This window comes from Xiphophorus hellerii, chromosome 6, assembly GCF_003331165.1.
Source record: "Xiphophorus hellerii strain 12219 chromosome 6, Xiphophorus_hellerii-4.1, whole genome shotgun sequence".
In the NCBI taxonomy this organism is placed as follows: Eukaryota; Metazoa; Chordata; class Actinopteri; order Cyprinodontiformes; family Poeciliidae; genus Xiphophorus; species Xiphophorus hellerii.
The window spans coordinates 2,506,162-2,525,740 of NC_045677.1; the positions used below are offsets into that span (position 1 = coordinate 2,506,162).

The window sequence follows — 19,579 nt, forward strand, 5'->3', positions numbered from 1 at the left end:
AATAAAAGCCCCTCCCTCCTGTTCCCCCCACTCAGCACGAGTTCTGCCCCAGCATCATTTTAAAGCACCTGTATAATTTAACACTCCATGCTAAAATGAAAGCAGGCAGTACCGTCCTGTGCAGAGAGGATGACACGACGCTCCCTTCTGTTATTTCCTGGCTGTCTGGTCACGATTCAAAGCCCCCATAGCAGGGAGCTTTGTGTTGATGCTGCTGCAGTTGAAGTCCGCATGGGAACCCCCAACCACCCCCCACCCCGTCCATCTCTTCCTCCTTCCTCATGCAAATCCCAACCACCACCCTTCACCTCCATCTCCTTCTCTTCCCATCTCTTTCCATCTCTACCTCCTCTTCATCCCCCATCCCTCCACCACCCAGCTTCTCTCTCTTCCTCTCCTCTCCTCTCTCTCTCCTCCACCCACGCTCAGCTCTCCACGACCAAGAGGCTAAAAATAGCACTAGGAATCCCCGCATCAATTCACAAGCAGAAGGAGGGAAACGTCAGCTCGCACAAGGTCATAAACCTCCTGATTTTTTTTTTTGTCACAGCTCCTGGCAGCGGTTTTCCCCACACGTGCCAGATTCCATTTTATCATCCTGAGTTTCTAAAAAGGTCCAAAATGTATTGATCCTCCAGCAAAATGACATCAAAAACCCGCCTTAAAATGAATCCTAGTACTCCAAGGAGGGAAGAATTTGTCGAGGAATAGTGGGAAACACTCTCCATGTTTGAGTCTGAGGAGAAAGGAAGGCACAGCCAGTAGCTGGAACAATGAACTGTGCATCTGCCTCCAAAATCTCAGAGCGGGTTTTCTTTTCCATATTCCACGCTGCAAGAGTCAGGAGACTGCAACGACTGGGAGAGCCCCTTCAAGTAGTGAGAGAATATTGATTATTGTGCTGTCATTTGTAATCGCCTTGATGCGTCTTTTGCAAGCAGAGAGCCTGTGGAGAATCCGTCACATGAAAGGTACGTCCTTTTATGATCCTTTCATATTGACCTTCATGTCATTATTTTGTTTTATGTAACATCTCAGCTTTTGAGCAGAAAATGTTCCCAGCTGTAAATTCTCGTGTGTTTCCGTCTTACAGAGCGAATTATGTGGCATTTGGCTACCAGTTGGAGTTGTTGTGAAAAGATCCTGCTGGCAATGCCTAGTCCCTGGCTTACATGTGAACGATGTCAGTTGATCAGTTGAAAGGTGGAGCGGATTCAAGCTGAATTTTTGTGTAAAGCAGGCGTCTTTCATAGACTCTCCTTTTATAGGGCACAAAATGTGTGTGTGTGTGTGTGCTGGTGGTGTGTGGAGGAGGGAGGAGGGTCACTTGGTCACCTCCTTTGTGTTTGTTGCAGCTCTGATGATGAGACAGGCACCAAGTCTTTGAACCTTTGCATCACTGATGAGCTTTCTCCTCTCCAGCGCTCATCACCATATTGTACGGCTGGACAAACCGAGCCCCTCTCGTCAGAAGCCGGTCCCCCGTCCACCCACGCAGAGCGCACATGTGTTCACCAGTGAGTGCTGACGCACGAACACACGCCCTGTGGCACACAATTTGCACACACACAGTGCATCTAAGAACAGAGTCAAACATTTTTGCACCAGTGTGCCGGGGAATACGCACAAGCACACTCGACTGCATCATAATTGGACTTTGCCTTTCTCTGCTCCCCTCCACTCTGTTTTTGTTCTCCTCACCTCCGTCCATGATCTGCTCCTCAGTTTACCGGAGGAGAACTGGGATCCGTGTGAAAAGAGGTTGATGGTACACTACTTCTTCAAGTCTGTGATGAAAAAACCCCCAAAAAACATGGCATGTGTTTGTTCTTTGGGACCAAATCAAAACTCGTCTAGTTTGATAACCACCAATCCTTCTGTCATTATCTCAGAAGACCTAGTAAGATAAAAGACAATCATGACAACAATCACATATTTATTTATTTTTGTCTGGCAGTGTATATTTTCTTACGTAATGACAAATTTGAAATTATTATGTTTATTATTATGTGCTAATTTTAACTTTACTGTGACATCCTACAGAAAAACGTAGAAGCACTGTTATTAAAGAGAGCTTTAGGGATGGGCTGGATCCCCACTAAGAGTGGCATCCCCTAAAGGGTGGCTGGGTCTAAACATATATGTATTAGAGCTGCACAATATATCGCAAATATCTCATCATCGCAACATTAGCGTGTGCAATATTCATATGGCAAAGGACTGTTCAGGGTGCAATAATAATTTTTGACTGATAAATTCATAATGTTCTGAACTTGCATTTTACATTTTAATGTAATATTAACCTGGTGGACAGAGTCCTAAGGCAGCAGATGTTCACACTGGACACAAATGACACTGTCCAAAATGTTAAAGGTCAAAGGGTGATGGAGGCACAGATGAGAAATGAGAAAAGAATCACATATTGCAGTTGTTATTGTCACAAAATTTACCAATATTATTGCCATTGCAATCTATTCTACATCCCTGATATATATTATTAATCAGCTGAGCCCCAAAAAGTATAACAGTGACTCTGGCAGGCTGAGATTGTTCAGGTAAATACAGAAAGTTTTGGGGGGTTTCCTGATAGTCAGTAGTCAATTTTCTTTCTGTTTAATTCAGAGGCGGGCCCTTGTTTTGGCAGAATGTATTAATAAAAGGACCCAATAACAAACTGCAAAAATATTAAAAAATAGCTGTCTCTGCATTTGATCCATACTTCATGAAATTAAATAATATTGAACACTCCATTTAGGTGGAATACAGATATAAAAAAAATACTTACATAAGAAACTTTTAGCAACCAACTATTGGTTCTAAATATGTGGCTCTCTGCAGAAACTTACAGGGGACCAGATTTGGCATTGAGAGCTGTGTCTGGCATTCTTAACTTATTCATCAGGTTCTGTTGGGGCCACAGGCCTGGGCTGCTGCAGATATAGATCAAACCCTGTGGAAATGCTTCATTATGACTAAAGTACAAAAGATGACATTTTTCTTGGGAAGAGCTAAGACATTCATGATAGTGATGTGCTTTGCTGATCACATTTTGAGTGTCCACTGATGAATATTATCAAAACTGTTGCTAAATGCCTATCTACCATTGTATGGAAGACCAAAACTGACATAATAAAAAAAGCATATATATACAGTATATATATATATATATATATATATATATATATATATATTTTTTTTTTTTTTTGTTGTTGTTTTTCCATTCCTTTATTCATGCGCTGTCATCAAAAACTGTTTTTCCTAAACATGCATTTTTGTGAAGAAAAGTCTATAGTTTGTTGTGTCGTTTCCTTATACAAGCGTCTCCTTTTCTTACTTTTCCTTGTGCATTGGATGCGTTATCAAGAAAAGTTAAATGCAAATGAGGGGCGGTGTTATCAGGCTTCAGCTTCTGCTGGTTGGTTGGTTATCATCACACTGGACTTGCCTAGAACTGAGATACCTAGCAGGTTATCAGTGAGCTGGAGCTCTCAGCTCAGAAACTTTATTAGAAAATAGTGTTATAACTCCAGAATTGATTATTTTTCTTGTCGACCCCCGTGCAGAACGTATGTTTCAGTTAGCGCCTCTCAAACTCAGAGGTTGACTGTCGGGGTTTTCATAGTTTGGACGAAGCGGCCGCTACCAAAGCAGGAAATATGCAACTTCATGATAGATTAAGTAACATGGTGAATGACTTATGTGGAAAGCATCATAATATAAATATTATTATTGGTGGGGACTTCAATTTGACTCTAAATAATGCATGACTGGAATGACTGGAATGGGTCTGCTCTGCTCTGACTATTTGGTGAAGGTTTGGACTGTGTGAACATACGACTGTGTGAGACTGGCTGCAGTACTGAGGAAGCTGGAGAAGCTAATGTCTGTTCTCACTGCTCTCTCAGAAAGTCTCCAACAACACAAATAAAAAAAAATATGACTAGTTACCATTTGGAAAGAGAAAAAGTTACTAAAGGAGATTCATTTAGAAAACATTTTAAAAACTGCCTCTTGGAAAGCCAAAGCTGTCAACATTGATCGTATGTATGGATTTTATGTTTGTTTTGTGCATTTCTTATTCAGTAACATTAATTTGTTGTTTTTCTCCTTGTTTTTACTATGCTTTAGCATCAACCTGTCAATGGGATTGGAGATGGAAATTAGCCACTTGGCTGTAATCTCATGTATTTACATGTAAATGTTCATTAGCTTAGTATTCAAAAAAATTTGAACTTAAACCTAATAGAAATCTACAGCTGCATAATTACTATAAAGGCTGCTACAATGTGCCATGGTCCCTCTTGGCCCACTGACACCTTCATTTCCTCTGTTTCAGATTAAGTCGAGCTTTTCTTGAAGTTCAGATGATCTTTGCAGATTTTCTTCATTTTTCCTCTACTTTCAAAGGATATTGCTTTTAACATTTCTGCCATCTATCTTACTAAAAGAGCTGAGTGTCAGAAAATTTAATTCAACATCTTCTGAGAGAGGCGATTTCATCCATGAAGTCTAATTGTTGTAATTTATGACTCCTCTGAGATGCTTTTGCACCCAGGATGCTCTTTGGACATCACATTTTCCAGGTCTTTAAATAGGACCTCATCCCATCTCATCTCATCTCATATTGGATGTAACCTGGCATGGTTTTGCATTATAGCAATTTGCCAGCCCACTATATCACTCCCTGTGCTTTGTCATTGTCCGTCACTTTAACAGAAGTTAATTTATCAGTGTTGTCCGCCTTGCAGGACTCTATTCCTATTTATGGGACTTTATGATGCAAACATGTCAGCCGATGTCTAACAGTCATTCTCCCTGGATGTTCCTCCTCTTGAATGATGGCGAGGTTACGTAGTCATTTGAGTACATAAGCAAATCTAAGCAGTGATCTTCGCTGCCTGAGATAAATTTCATTAGTGGGCACAGTGCCCTGCCTCTGCCACTTCTGTGGCTGACAGCCTGGATCTCTCAAGCATGCTACCTCATGCATCAATTTTACCACCTGCCCTAGAAATGCATGCAGTGTAGCCAAAGCTGCAATGGATCACAACAAGAATCAGAAGAACTGCAGGTAGCTGATCATGGATATGAGTGTTCACACAGACTGACCTGGGAACGGTTTTCTCTGGTCAGAGCTCTCCATCATTTCTGCTCCACCAGATACTCGGTGCTGGGGGCGTTGCTCCGGTAGGTCATTTCTGTGTAAGATGACAGCCATTGCAATGACATGAAGTAAACTGACAGACTAATTTAAGATGGCTGCTTTACACTTGGCCGTCTTGCATGACAAAGAGAGCTTCTCATGGGTAAATACTAAACTACTGCGTTGGAACAAAAGCTTTTTTGTGCTCCTCTTTTCCAAAGATTGATTGGCCAGACTTCCATAGCTTTTTAATATATTAAGTGACATACTCTGATGCAGTACGGTATGTGTGTGTGTATTGGTGGGGGTGTGCGTGCGTGTGTGGGCGTGCACGCGTGTGTGTACTTGTTTAGTTATTCTTCTTAGGACAATTTCTGGCATATTTACTGACCTTCTAAAGACCAATGGGCCTCATGGTGACCAAAGTCTGGTCCCGATCCAGTGGGCCCCATTATTTAGGTTTAGTGGTTAGATTCAGAGGTAACGTGTAAATGATCAGAGCTAATTTTCATGTTTGCTATTAACAATTTGTTTCTTCTGCCTCTTTTCCAAAAAGACCAGATACTAAGTTGATCTTCCAGAGCTACTTGTTGTTAAGATTAATCTTCTCCCCCTCAGTTGTAGGCAGACATCCATGTCTTGGCAGGTTAGCACTAGCAGTTGCTCCATCCTCTTTCCATTTTCAATCAATGGACTGAAGAGAGTGGTGTGAGATGTTGCTGTAAACGTCTTACTGACTGTGGACTGTGTTCCTGCTGTGTGTTTTTGAAAATTAATTTTCAAAAATCAATTTGCTCAAATTCGAAAAAGCTAAAAAATGTTGGTGCTTGGATGAAGTTTTTATTTGTTTATTTTTGCAAAACTGCAATGGAAACACTTTTTTTCACCATCACATGATCAACAACAGGACATTACTATTGCAGAAAACCACAAAGAAGTCAGGAAGTAGATGGAGGATGACGCAACATGTTTTGTCGTATAAACAAACTTATTTTCATTATATTTCTTATTCAATGGAAACACTGCAATTGTGAAATTGTGCTTTTTCAACATTAGTGGAATACTGATAAAGTTTTGCGCACATTTGTAAACTCAGCTTAGGAACTCTGGTGTGATAAACCACAGGTAAGTTATGTTTCTGCAGGAGAAAAATGGTCCTTTTTTTCTCACAGGGCCATTTAGGTTTGGATTTTTATCTCCCATAATAATAATAAACATCTTCATTAAAAAAATGCATTTTGGTTAAAATTGGTTTGATGTTCCGAAACACTGAATTGTGACAAACATGCAAAAAAAAAAGAAAAGAAGATGGAATCAGGAAGGGAGCAAACATTTTTCACATCATACTGAGATGAGATAATCATTTATAAGCCGCTGTTTGCTCTGGTATTTATTTAGTACTACCAGAGTGAAGAGGTGGAGTACAAACAGTTATTTTTCTGATTATATTTGTAAAATAAAAAAAAACAAAAAAAACATGCATCATTTATTCACTGCTCTGTGTTTGTGGTGACAAAATGTGAAAACGTTGAATGCCTGGGAATACGTCTACAAAACAGCATCTTGAAGTGAAATTAAATTTCTTTTAGATTGGAGGCAAATTTCTGAAACTGTGTAATTATTTTTGGGTCCCATATATTAAGCATGTTGGTTTTTTTCTTCTTTTTTCCAGTGGAACTCTTTTGACGTGTTCTGTAATGGCGCACACACCTGCTTTAGATGCAGCTCTCTGTCCACTTTCTGTCTCTTTCCTGGTCACACACAGATCCTCACACATCTCCCTGCTTCACCACAGCTGTCTTCTTTACACACGTATCCACTACCTTGGTTCTGTGCAGAAGTAAACAACCTGCGATCCTATTTCTCAGGAAGAAGAGAGAAAATAGGGTTTGCAAGCTTGGGTATTTAAAAGTTCAAGACATGTTGAGTTCAGTTGAATAATTCACATGGAAGATGCAACTTTGCTTTTTAAACTAGAAAATGAAACTCAATCTTACAAAGAGATTCACACAGGTCACAATGAGCAATTGCTTAATGAAAATGATGAGGTTTCTTATGCATCGCTGGCTGGGTTCTGCAGTACTTCATGAAACTATAAAATGGGCTGGACCTGAAGCCCCCTACATTGGCAAAGTGTGCCATCGCTGCAGTCTTCAGACTCATCAAAACTCCAAAGAGCTGAGGCAGCTTTAGGGAAGGGATTATTACTTATTCAGAATAGCTAATGTATGATGTGGAAGTTGGCTCTTTTTTTCATCTCGCTGCTCTCCTGTCTCTTTGGCTCAGCCTCATCTCCTCCTCTTCTGTGCACTTTAATGTGGTTTGAGTTATTTATGCCTGTATGTTTCGATTCCAGCCAATTCTTATGAAATTAACTAACCAACACAGAGAAAAACCTTGTTTCTGACACGTTTTTTGGTTTTAATGCTTCAGAGTATGAGCAGTAACATCAATGGGCATCATTAAGTGCCGTTAACATTTACACTAATCCACACCGCTCTCTGTCCTTTTAACAGGACAACCAGCAATCACCCAGTTCACATGTAAGACATAGTAAGACATGGACATGGTGGCGGAGGCATGGTATTTATCTGTATTTATCTACAGCATGTTTATGTCATCAAAAGGCATAAAGTACAGCTATGTCACATAAACCCCAACAAATAAGTTTAGCTGCCACCCCCTTGAACATTTTCTGGCGGTGCATAGAACTGCTTTGATCAAACAGTATCCACAGTGTGTTAGAATGGCCCAGTCAAAGTCTAGGTCTGAATTTAATTAAGAACCAGCAGCAGAGTTTGAAAGATGCACTACTCAGCAGCTCTGGATTCATTCTGACTCGGCTTTATCTCTCTTTGCTAAGAAGAATGGTAATATTCCAATCTCTAAATTTGCAAATTTCTCTGATGTCTGGTATTGAAGCAACAGGTGGTGTACACATGCACACTCATGGAAGAGTGAGTGTGCATGTACTCAGGGGGCTGAGTACAAATGGCACACTTTTCAGATTCCATGCATCATTTTCCACCTCATAAATAATATGCTCCCTTTGTGTTGGTCTATCACATAAAATCCAACAATCCAGTCTGTGGTCTGCAGATGTTTGCAGGGTCCTCTATCACAATGCCTGCATGGATTCTTCAAATAATATTTAAACTGTCATGCTTTAAATTATGAGCACAACTCACCTTCATTATTTTGTGACCTACTCTATTAATTATTTAGTATTTTCATACTTGCTTTACCTTATAGAGTTTGTTAATAAAGTTTCTTAACACTCTTTGATTTATGATCATTTCTGCTCATTTGGTGATGATGTAACGTTTATGCAGCTGCAAAAAAAAAAAAAAAAAGCAGATATCTACTCAGCTTCTCTTCCTGACTGGCTGGTCATCGCCTGGTCAGACTAAATCAACTGTTTAATGATGAACTCTTTACACAGGAATGTGCCAGGATCAGACCCTGACGGCCTGGCTTACTCTGGTGATTTGATTCATACCCTCATTCACCAATAAATGGAAACTGGATTTGCACAAGGACGTTCACTATTGTTTCAACATCGCACACTTTGGTGGCATATGATGTCATCGCAAATAGAAATGAAATCGCCTCTACATTGGAGCAAAGTGTCGCGTTAGATTCAGACAGGTGACACGGAGGCGGAAAGGATTTCTGACACTGCGTGGAAAAAAAGTGGAGATCCGCAGTAGACTGACCGTGAAAGCAGGAGTGAACCACTTTTTAGCATCTCACATTGCCTATTGTGGGAGCACCCCACCGGAGTGATCGATCCCTGCAACCTGTGCGCATGGCACGCAGTGGACCGATATTGAGTCGAAGGCGGTGTTGTGGCTGTACGGTGACGTCTTAAGGCAGGTCCTGGTCAAACCTACCAATGGTACTAGTCGGTCCTACTCTGCTGGGACTGATCGCAATGAATGGGTTTCGGAGCTCTGCACGGCAAAGGAGCACCCACAGCGCGACGAGGCGGATAAGGGGATGCGGCATCGGAACGCGGGAGCGGTCCATCAGCACCACATACCAGACGAAGAGCGAGGGAACAACGAGCAGAGCCGAGAGCAAGTCGCGCCCGTTTTCAGTCTGCCGCCCCCGCCCTCTTCTCACCACAGAGTCCGCACTCCAACCACCGCCGCTCAGCGCCAGAGCCCCCAGGAGCTCCCGTGTGTGAGCCAGCCCCCTCGGAGACCGGTTCACAGCGGCGACCCGCTGCCGCTGGCGAGCTGCGACAGCAGCCGGCGACCTTCACAGCGAGGCGGAGAACGCAGCGCCGGTCAGCCGGTGCACCTGCGGCAGGATCCCATTCCCTGGGCCCCGGACGGCTCGCAGCAACCGCCGCAGCTGCAGTCAGAGAGGGAGGCTGTTTTTCCAAGCTGCCACTGCAGTTTCTCGGAACAAGAAGCGAGCCTTCCTCCAAATCAATTCCGTCCTGTAGACTTTCTCCCCCCGCAGCCCTCCCCGCCTTTCCCACCACTTCTGCCGCCGCCACCAACGTCTTCCTCCTCCTCTCTGCTCTTTTCCCGTAGATCTGGAAGAGGGGATCGTCTCCGAAGGAGCGCCAATAATTACCAACAGGCGAACACCGTGGAACGCTGCAGGGGAGGAGGAGGCGCAGGAGGACACCAAGACCACAGGCAGTTGCAGCCACAGCAGCAGCAGCAGCACTGTCATTTAGGACTCCAACAGAGGGACCCCTCCCCTGAAGGAAGCCGTGCAAACTCACAAAAAGGGCACTCTTTAGATGCACGCGAGTCAAACGAGACTAAGAAAGCGTTCGAGTGTCAGATTCAGGATCTGCAGCAGCAACAGATCCCACAATTGCGAGCGCAGCAACAGCTACTGGTGGGAAGCAGCCTGCCCGTCAACTACTGCGCAAGCGGCTCCGGAGAGCTATGTAGAACTCACCGGGCTCCTCTGCTGCAACAGCAGGAGCGGCAGCAGCTGCTGCAGCATCGGCAGCTGCAGCAGCAGCAGCAGCAGCAGCAGCAGCAGCAAGGCGCGCCGGGGCTCCGTCCCCAGCCTTCGCAGCAGCAGCAGCACTGTGACAGAGAACGCAATAAGTGTGGACGGATAGCCGCGGAGGGCGGTCAGGCGCAGTCACACAGTCGCGTAACCCCCCCTGCAACACCGCACGCATACGCGGGGAACTCGTCTGCTTCTGGCAGCCACAGCAGCAAAGACAGCCCAAACTACGGCTCCAGCTATCACCTGTGGCCCGAGAGCCCGCATAAAGGAGAGGAGAGGATCCGCATCGACCTCCATAAGGTACAGACCCTCCGCTTCCCATCAGCTAATTAACCGATCCTGGCAACAAACAAACTGCTGTTAGCTTTTCATTTAATGACCACGCCTGTCATCTGATTTTGATAGAGCACAATATATTCTAGGTACAGTGAGCGGCGTGTGTGTGTGTGTGTGTGATAAGCTTCACATTATTTTCAGCGTCGACAGAAACACACTGATGTAAGTACTTAACATGTGACCCAGCATGTTGTGTGGTATTTTGTTTCATTTGGTTACGCGCGCACGCGCGCGCACACAAAAGAGCAATGGCGCTGTGTCGCGCGCACACACCTGTTCCGTGTTGCAGACTTGTTTTGGGGGGCCCGCTGACAGGAGCCTAATGAAGCTCCCCGGCAGCCGAATTACAGCGCGTTTGTTGCTCCCGCTGAACAGAGGGGGACCAGAGCGGAGGATGCTCCCCTTCTGCCTTCCCGACACAACACACAGAGGCTAGGTAAACCGACACAGGCCTGTACCTGCAGCAGAGCATGGCCAACTTATTCCACTGACGTTGGATATACAGAATGTTCTGCGTACTGAATATTCTGGTCAAAAGTCTTGATCCACTTTCATTTATGGGAAAAAGTGCCCTGTGCATATTTCATATTTCTGTTGTAATATACTTGCATGTTTCTAGTCACCAAATTATTTAATATCAGATAAAGACGACCTGAGTAAAGACGTTGAATTTTGGGTTTTTATTATCTGTAACATAATATACAGCTCTGGGGAAAAAAATAAGAGATCTTAAGATAAGTAAAATTATCAGTTTCTCTGATTTTACATTTCATAGGTATGTGTTTGACACTGTTCCTTTTATTCTATGAACTACTGACAACATGTTTCTGAAATTCCAAGCAAAAGATTAGTATTTGCAGAACATGAGAAATGATTAAAATAACGAAAAAGATGTAGCACTTTCAGACCTCAAATAATGCAAAGAAAACAAGTTCATATTCACATTTACACATACACATACACACACACACGAATATATATCTATATCTATATATATATACATGTATATATGTATATAGATCGATTGCTATATATATATATACAGTATATATATATATATATATATATATATATATATATATATATATATATATGATGGAATGTATTTTATTGATCACAAGGGGAAATTGCTTATCCGATGATAAGGTACTCCATCTACGGTATTAAAGAATAATACAAATATAACCATAATAACAATAATAATATATGTGTGTGTGTGCAGGCGTGCGCGTGTGTGTAAAGAAACAAAGGCTCTATGTGTGATGATATACGTTTCACTTTCTGAGATGACTGGCAAGAAATATCAAACTTTTATGCAATATTCAAATTACATAAAAAGTCAAATCATATCAATAAAAAAGTTAAATCATTCTTTTGTTTATTAAGGGTAAAGAGAGCTATCCAAATCAACCTTGCCCCATGTGAAAGTGGTTGCCTTCATTGCTAATTAATTAGTCTTATTTCTTTGAGAAATTATTTTAACTCAAATCTTATTTACCAGACCTGCAGAATAAAGAAATCACTTAAATAGAACCTTTTTAACTGCATGAAAAACAACAACAAAAACTAAAATAAAACAATACATTGTGCCTATTTAAAGGTTCAGATTAGAATAGAATAGAATTATTACATCAACAGCAAAGTGACAGGCAATTAAAGCAAATAGTTTGGAACAAAGATAGAATATAAAATGCATAAAAGCAAAATAAAGAATAAAAATACTGTACAGTAAGAGCAAAATTTCAGCATACACACCATGTAGTTATAAAAAAAAAGTATAATCCAATCTAAGTGAATGTGCGACTGAGTTGGTTAATTTAAAAATGTACAAAATGTACATTTCCAGAACAGATTTCCAGGACCAGTTCTAAGGCTTTGGGGCTCCTGCAAACAACAGTAGGAGCCATTATCAGAAATGAAACATGTGGGCTGGAACCTGGTACAGTGGTAGGACTTCCCAGGAGTGGTCAGTCAATCAAGATCACTCCTAGAGTGACGGCTGATCCAGGAGATCACTAAAGAACCCAGAACGCCAACTAAAGCTACTAATACTGACTAAAAAGAATGCAGAATGCAAAGGCCCATCTAACGTTTACCGAAACACATCTTGATGATCCTTTAGTTTTGGGTGAATATTCTGTGAACGGGTGACACAACAGCGTAATGTTTGGAAATTATAAATCCTCTGAGATCTTGTGCAGCATTTTGAAAAAGGACATCATCCCGGTAGTTCAATATGGTGGATCGCCTGGGGTTGCTTTGGTGCTTCAGAGGAGAATTTCTGACCATCAAACTTTGGAGTGACCTTGTTATGATCTAGACTTGAATCTGAAGATGTGGATTAATCTTAATGCTCAGAAATCCTTCACGGTGGCTGATCTAAAACAATTCTGCAAAGAAGAGTGAGTTAAAATTCTTCCACAGCAATGTGAAAATCTAGCAAGGATTGCAAATCCATAAAGCAGCTGTAGCACCAACGGTGGCACAAGCAGGTATTAGGCTTAGGAAGAAAGTACTATTTTACACAGGGCCAGGTTGGTTTGGATAAGCTTCTCTACTCAGTTAGATCAGAAACTGAAACTGTTCTTACTCAAGCTCTCATCTAAGATTCAAATCTGTACAAATCTGGAACATTCAGGTGAATATATAAGGGGACAAATACATTTTCAAAAGTTACCTGAAGAAAAAGTTTTAAGGTTTATTAATAATAAGTCTTTTTCCTTCTAAACAACTGCACTTATCAGAAGAGTAGCTTATTTAGATTTAAATCTATTTATTTTCACTTCTTAGCCTTTGTTAAAGTCCCTTTTACTGGTCTGCCCAAAGTTTTTCTAGAAACTGAATTTTTAGATTGTGTAAACATAATTAAAATGACCAGAAAGACATGCTTAGAATATATCACTAAGTGTGTAGCAAACCTATATTATGAGCTACATTACTTTTTATTGAATTCCTAAAAATATTCACTTTAAATGACAATTGAATGTATTGAAATGAACCCATCAGTATCCTAATTAGCTTAGAACAAAATGACCAGCGTCGGGTAGAGTAGCCAAAAATTGTAATCCCGTACGAGCAACATTAAAAAGTAGCCAAATAAGAAATTCTTCAAGTTAAAAAATATTTAATAAAAAATCTAACTGTTTAATATGTAAAAATTATCATCAGAGAAAAATATAAAGTTATGCACAAAATTTGCTACTTTAAATGCTAGAGTGGAAACATAACAGATTTAGGCAAGAGAAACACTTTCCTAAATAATTTTTTTCTATGTAAACATATAAAACACACACACCCCCACACCCCCACACACGCACGCACGCACGCACGCACGCACACACACACATGTAATGAATCCAATAACAGTATATTCTGATCTCCAAGTTGCACAAAAGGCTCAGTAGGTAGAAAATAACATTAGAACAAAGCTTGTGTACAAAACTAGAGGTCTCACTTTAACTGAAACTGTAGGTGTGTGTCTCATGCAATTTTGATTCAAACAGGCTTGTTCTTCATTTAGTGAAGTTACTCACAGTATAGGGTATCCAGTAATTTTGATCAAGTAGAAGTAGTGATATTTTCACAGTAATTTTACTCAAGTAAAAGTAAAAAGTGGAGTACAGTAAAACTGAACCTACAAGTAAGTTGTTTTTTTTTTTTCACAAAAAGTTACTCCAGGAAATGTAACTGACTTATTGTGACAAGTTATAATCCACATATGAAGGTGAGACAGCATGTCTTAATTAGAACAGATTGATATTAAAGGGGCAGTCTTATATACAGTATTTTCCAGGCCAATAGTGCCATTTTATAGCACAATCCAGTGTCTATGTTACATTCAGTGATAAAAATCCTGTAAATGTCAAATATGACTTTAAAGAAATTTGACTTTGCATATTAATACATTGAAATTGGGCTTCTGTCTCTTTAAAAACTCCTGATCTTTCTGAAGCTCCACCTTAATTCAGTCATCACAACACGGCTAATCTATTAATACTTTAACAATGTTTTTACCAGCATTGCACTCAGAAGTAGCTCCTATAATGAGCTCAGTAGCTGTGCAGTTCCACCAGGTGCTTGCTAGTCGTCGCTGACTAGTCTGAAGGAACTGAGTGGAGGAGTCGCACCAGTTGAAACATCAGTTCTTGCTAAAAAAATCTAAAAATATTTGCTTTGTTTCATGCAAGAAAACCTCTGTTGTGGAAAGTATGTGATCTCTGTACAGTGCTATTCAAAATGGCAACGACTCTCATTGTGAGAAATATTTTGAACATTATAGGTGCATGTCAGTCAATTAGAAAACCATCTAAAAGTTCATTTGTAACAGTTGTTGAATTCAAAGGGTGAAACTCAGTTTTTAGATTTAAAAAATTGGGGCTGCTCTTTCAGGCGGAAGCTCTGAGGCTTGGAAATTGCAGCTTAGAGTTGGAGCTCGGTCTGGAAGGCGGGGCTAAGTCCACCCAGTTTTTTTGCACAGCTGAATGGTTTCCATGGGAGACTAAAGGATTTCTCAAAGATGCATCAAAGAATCAAGGCAACACTGTGGGTATGTTTTTAATTAGGGAATAACATTATAATATGATGTGAAGCTCAAAAAAGTCGATATTACATAATACTGCCCCTTTAATTGAAAACACAAATAACAGATAAAATAAATAAAAGAAGTGCAGAATTGTTAAGTGTCTGATCTATACAACAGTGCAGAATTTGAGCTATTTAGCAGCCTGGTGCTTCTAGTTTTCTAATATATCTCCAGACATGTTAGGACTACAACAACCCTGCCAATAAAAAACACCAATCTCAGTTATGTAGCTGCTGCCTTTAAATTTACTAACAATGACAAGCATTACAGTGAGTCTCCTGAAACCTGATTCTCAAGAGCTAATAGGGGAATAAATGTCATATCCTTAAACAATTTGAGGACACTGCACAGTTAGAGAGCATAAGAAGCGTCTGAGCCAACTGCTGTGTCCTTCAGAAACAGGAAAATAATACCTGACTAAAGTCTTGCATCATCCTTCAGGTTCTCCATCCAGGGTGGTAAGATTCCAGGGACTGGACCTTTTGATTCTCAACCATTGAAGATGCAGACGTGATATTTTAGGACTGGAAGTAGCAAATTCATATAGCCAAACATTTGGGAATTACATTTTCACCTTCAAAAGCCTTTTTGTAAAACGGCCTTTAGTTTGGGGTTGTTTATCATTTAAAACCGGCATTTTTGCTAGGTTTTCTTATGTGTACAAAAAACCAAAAATAGTGGCTTATAGAGCAAATCTCTTGATATCCTTTTTCATTCTGATTGCTGTCAAATTTGATTTTAAACATTTCCATAAGTCTTTGGAATTAGCTTTTATAGAAATGGGGTTTGTTCCAAACTCAGCAAGAACATTTCAGGGAAATGACTGAGTGACAGCAGGGTTCCAACCAGAGGTGGGGGCCAGTCACAATAAGCGTTTACCCCCCAAGTATCAGGCCAGATCCTAAGTAAAGAAAATACTAAGTCAAACTTTGATTATGAAGTCTTGGACAAGTTTGACCTCAGGCTGCTTGTGACTTGTTGTGAATTAAATGGAAGTTAATAGTCAGTTAATTAAAACAAATAATGGGCAAATTGATCCATAATCAAAATAACTAGATTTCCTTATAAAACTATACATATAATTGTCAAAATTATTTTTACTATTTACTCCACTGTTGGTTCCATCAGAGCATCAGTAAATGTTAATAAATTTAAAAGGATGATTAAATGCAGTTATGAGCAGTTTAGCGGCACAAATCCCACTTCTTTATGTAGCTGCTGCCCTGAAGAAGCTGAATATGTTTTACAAGATTGTGCTTGTGGGGCTGTGACTGCAGTCACCTTCAGTCACAGCCATACCATTACCTGAAGAAGACTGAAAAGTTGTGAATACTGTCTTATCACTTTTATTGTTATTACTGTGAACATGGCATTCAAAACCAGAAAAGAAAAACAAAAGGAAAAGCTAACATTAACTATTCATTGGTCTCTATTTTTGCTTTGGCTTATCAATCGTTGTGCATGTTTAAATGTGGAAAGTTAGTTGTTTAGACTGCAGGTCTTACTTCCCCAGATTTATTTGTTTTTGATCAATTTGTAATTTGTGCCAGAGAGAGGAAAAAATATTATGTCAATTTTTTCTCTGTTGTGTTAGATCTGGATTTAAGATGTAAAACTATAAGAAGGCTGGGAGTTAATACCGTTAACCTCAACTGATTTAAGAAACTTAAGTGACACTTTGTGAAATATGTTGGATCCTCTGAATATCTATAGATTGAAACAGGAAATTTATGTAATGGAAATTATTTGTCCTGTTAAAAAGGTGTTTTCTGCTGGTAACCCACCTGTCTGACATGATGGAGAGACGTGAGGATTTTATTGAATTTTTATAGGAACATTTCCATTATGACTTCAGGGTGCTCTCTATCGTAAAGCATTTTGCTCTGAGCCTATCACCCAGCACAACACCTGTTTACTTGTAGCAGCTCTGGCAATAATGTCAATACAACCACTGACAGCACTCATGACACCGACTCCAGGCTGGCAGTAAAAACACCGGTCCTTCATCAGTTGCTTCTGTCTGCATTTGAGAAGCTACTAGAGATGGCTTTAACATTATTGTGGTTGGGTGATTTATAAATAAATATCTTATTTATTGTGAAATAAATAAGATAAATAAATAAACAAAATCATAATAAATATCAAAATAAATATCAAAATGGGTGACTTGGGTGATGTTCCAAGTCCCTCCCAATGTCGTGTAGCCTTCTATGCTAGCGCTGACAGGGATGACCTCTCCACCACTGTGGGCTTCTTTGCAGTTATCATAGAAAAAAACAGGGAAAAAATGTTGCAGCAACAAGTGGATCAAATATACAGTACAGACCAAAAGTGTGGACACAACTGTGTGTCCAAACTTTTGGTCTGTACTCACTTCAGACCAAAAGTTTGGACACACTTTCTCATTGAATTCAATGAGAAAGTGTGTCCAAACTTTTGGTCTGTACTGTACATAGCCATGTTGTATTGTGCCGGGTTACAGCTCCACTGTGACATTCTTTTTGTTTCATGAATTTTCAAGTCAAACAGCTCAATGAGGTCATGAGATATTGGTGTGAAAGTCCAAGTCAAGTGCCAAGTTTTTAATGATAATAAGTTAAGTTCAAGATCTTTACATTTGTGACCTGGATGGATGGATGGATGGATGGATGGATGGATGGATGGATGGATGGATGGATGGATGGATGGCGGGACACATTATGGGGGGATTGATAAATCTATGGGGACAACCTTTGGAAATCATTCTGGAAATAAACCTTTTCTCCATTTATCCAAACCAGGAAAATAATCTAATTCCATACTTTTTCCAAATGTATCTATGCTGTGTGGGAATTCTGCATTAGAAATTAAAATAAATGAAAGAGACATTAAAATAACAAAAACACCCATGACCAAAATGGAATGAGATATTTAGTAGATAATCATTTGAATTAGAGTTAACATCACTATATCAGTGTGTGGCATATTGCATGGAAAAGCACTGCTTTGGTGATGTATTGGCAAAGGTATTATATTCCAAGTGCTGTGGATTGTTTCACTTCATGTAATTGAACAATTGGGTCATTCAGATGGACTTTCCCAGTCCTTGATGACCAACATGATGTAGATGCTGGAGGCTGAAATTCCAAAGGAGGACACCGAGTGTCCTGACGAAATCCTGATGATCGGACATAGAGAAAAAGGAGAAAGATTTGGGTTAATTATGACTGATATCACAAATTCAATATTCGATTATCGTGTTGCAATGTTTTCCTTCAACCTTAAAGACCTCATCTTTTCAATTGTAATTGGAAATAATTAGTGAGTTAATGTTAGATTTAAAAAGTAAACCAAATGAAAACTGCATTTGAGATAGATTTGACACCATGAAGGTACTACATGTTTATTACATGTCTGTATGCTCAGTTTTGCTGCAGTCGATTATTGATGAATCATCAGAGCCAAGTGACATTATTTTTAGAGAGCTACTGTTTATCTTTTGAGTGATCTGGTTGGTGAAACATCGCTAATTACCAATGGAAGCAGACATAACGATGCTCATTTTTTATCAACAAGCTTTCTTTCTGATTTTCCACTGACTGGGTTTTACTTTCCCTCCCTTGACATTTCCTCTTTGTCCAGTCAAAGCGAAGATTTTACATCATAGGACAAGAGGGAAGGAAACAACCAGGTGGCCCTGATGAGGGTGCATCATCTAAATAAGACCACTGGACAGCTTGTTAAATGCAGCTGTTTTCAGGGGCCCATGCTATCACCATGATACTGCTCCTGGATTTGGGGGAATAAAAGCCGTATTCTGAAGCTGCTTTCTACCTCTTACAGTATAAAACATTGAGTGTAAATAAATGGAGGGTGAATGAAAAACATAGCTTAAATTATCTGTTTTCTGTTATTTTAAATTTGTAGATTTAAAGCAAAATAACAGTACATCGAGATACTCATAGGGGAAATATGCATGTGACAATGTCTTAAAATAATATTTTAATTAGAGATTCATTGATCAGTCGATCCCCAGTTGGCATAATTGTCCTGTTTTTTTTTAGGTCTGACCTGCTGATTAAAATGTTCCTCTATTTCAGTTTTTTATGGATTATTGGATATAACAGAAAAAAAACAGAGCTGTAGTTTCTTCAGTAGAGGTTCTTGTTCTAAATCATAGAATAACATAATAAAGAAATAATTTTTAGATCATTTGCCTTGAAGCATCAAATTATATTCTGCTAACTTTATCTGGTTTTTAATAAGCTTAGGAAATTTGCATCACAGTACAGGCTGTTGATTTAATACACTGAAAATATTGATTGTTCCAGTCAGTTTTCAGTATTGGACATGATCACTGATGATCTCTGGCAGATTGATTGGTGCACCTCTAATTTTAACATCACACATGTCATAAGATTCTGTTTTCAAAACCCTGCCTGTTGATTGTATGGGATTTCAGAGGAAGACTTAATTCCAATCTCTAGTTTTTGTGAAGTTTTGACATGCTGATGCACACGGTCTTTAAGAGGAATAATAATTACTATTCAAAATAT

The 19,579-nt window shown here is 39.9% G+C and overlaps 1 protein-coding gene across 2 annotated transcripts in view; it reads left to right on the plus strand.

The window, feature by feature from the left end:
• Positions 1-8,515: 8,515 nt before the first annotated feature.
• The window catches only part of kcnn1a (potassium intermediate/small conductance calcium-activated channel, subfamily N, member 1a), an 86,074-nt gene continuing 75,010 nt past the window's right edge, over positions 8,516-19,579 (plus strand). Inside the window, exon 1 of one of the 2 annotated variants that reach the window (XM_032565520.1) lies at positions 8,516-10,426. In XM_032565520.1, coding sequence (XP_032421411.1) covers positions 9,143-10,426 — 1,284 coding nt within the window. In that variant the 5' untranslated portion in view covers positions 8,516-9,142. The remainder of the gene's footprint in view (positions 10,427-19,579) is intronic. The other variant, XM_032565521.1, reaches the window with a different exon arrangement.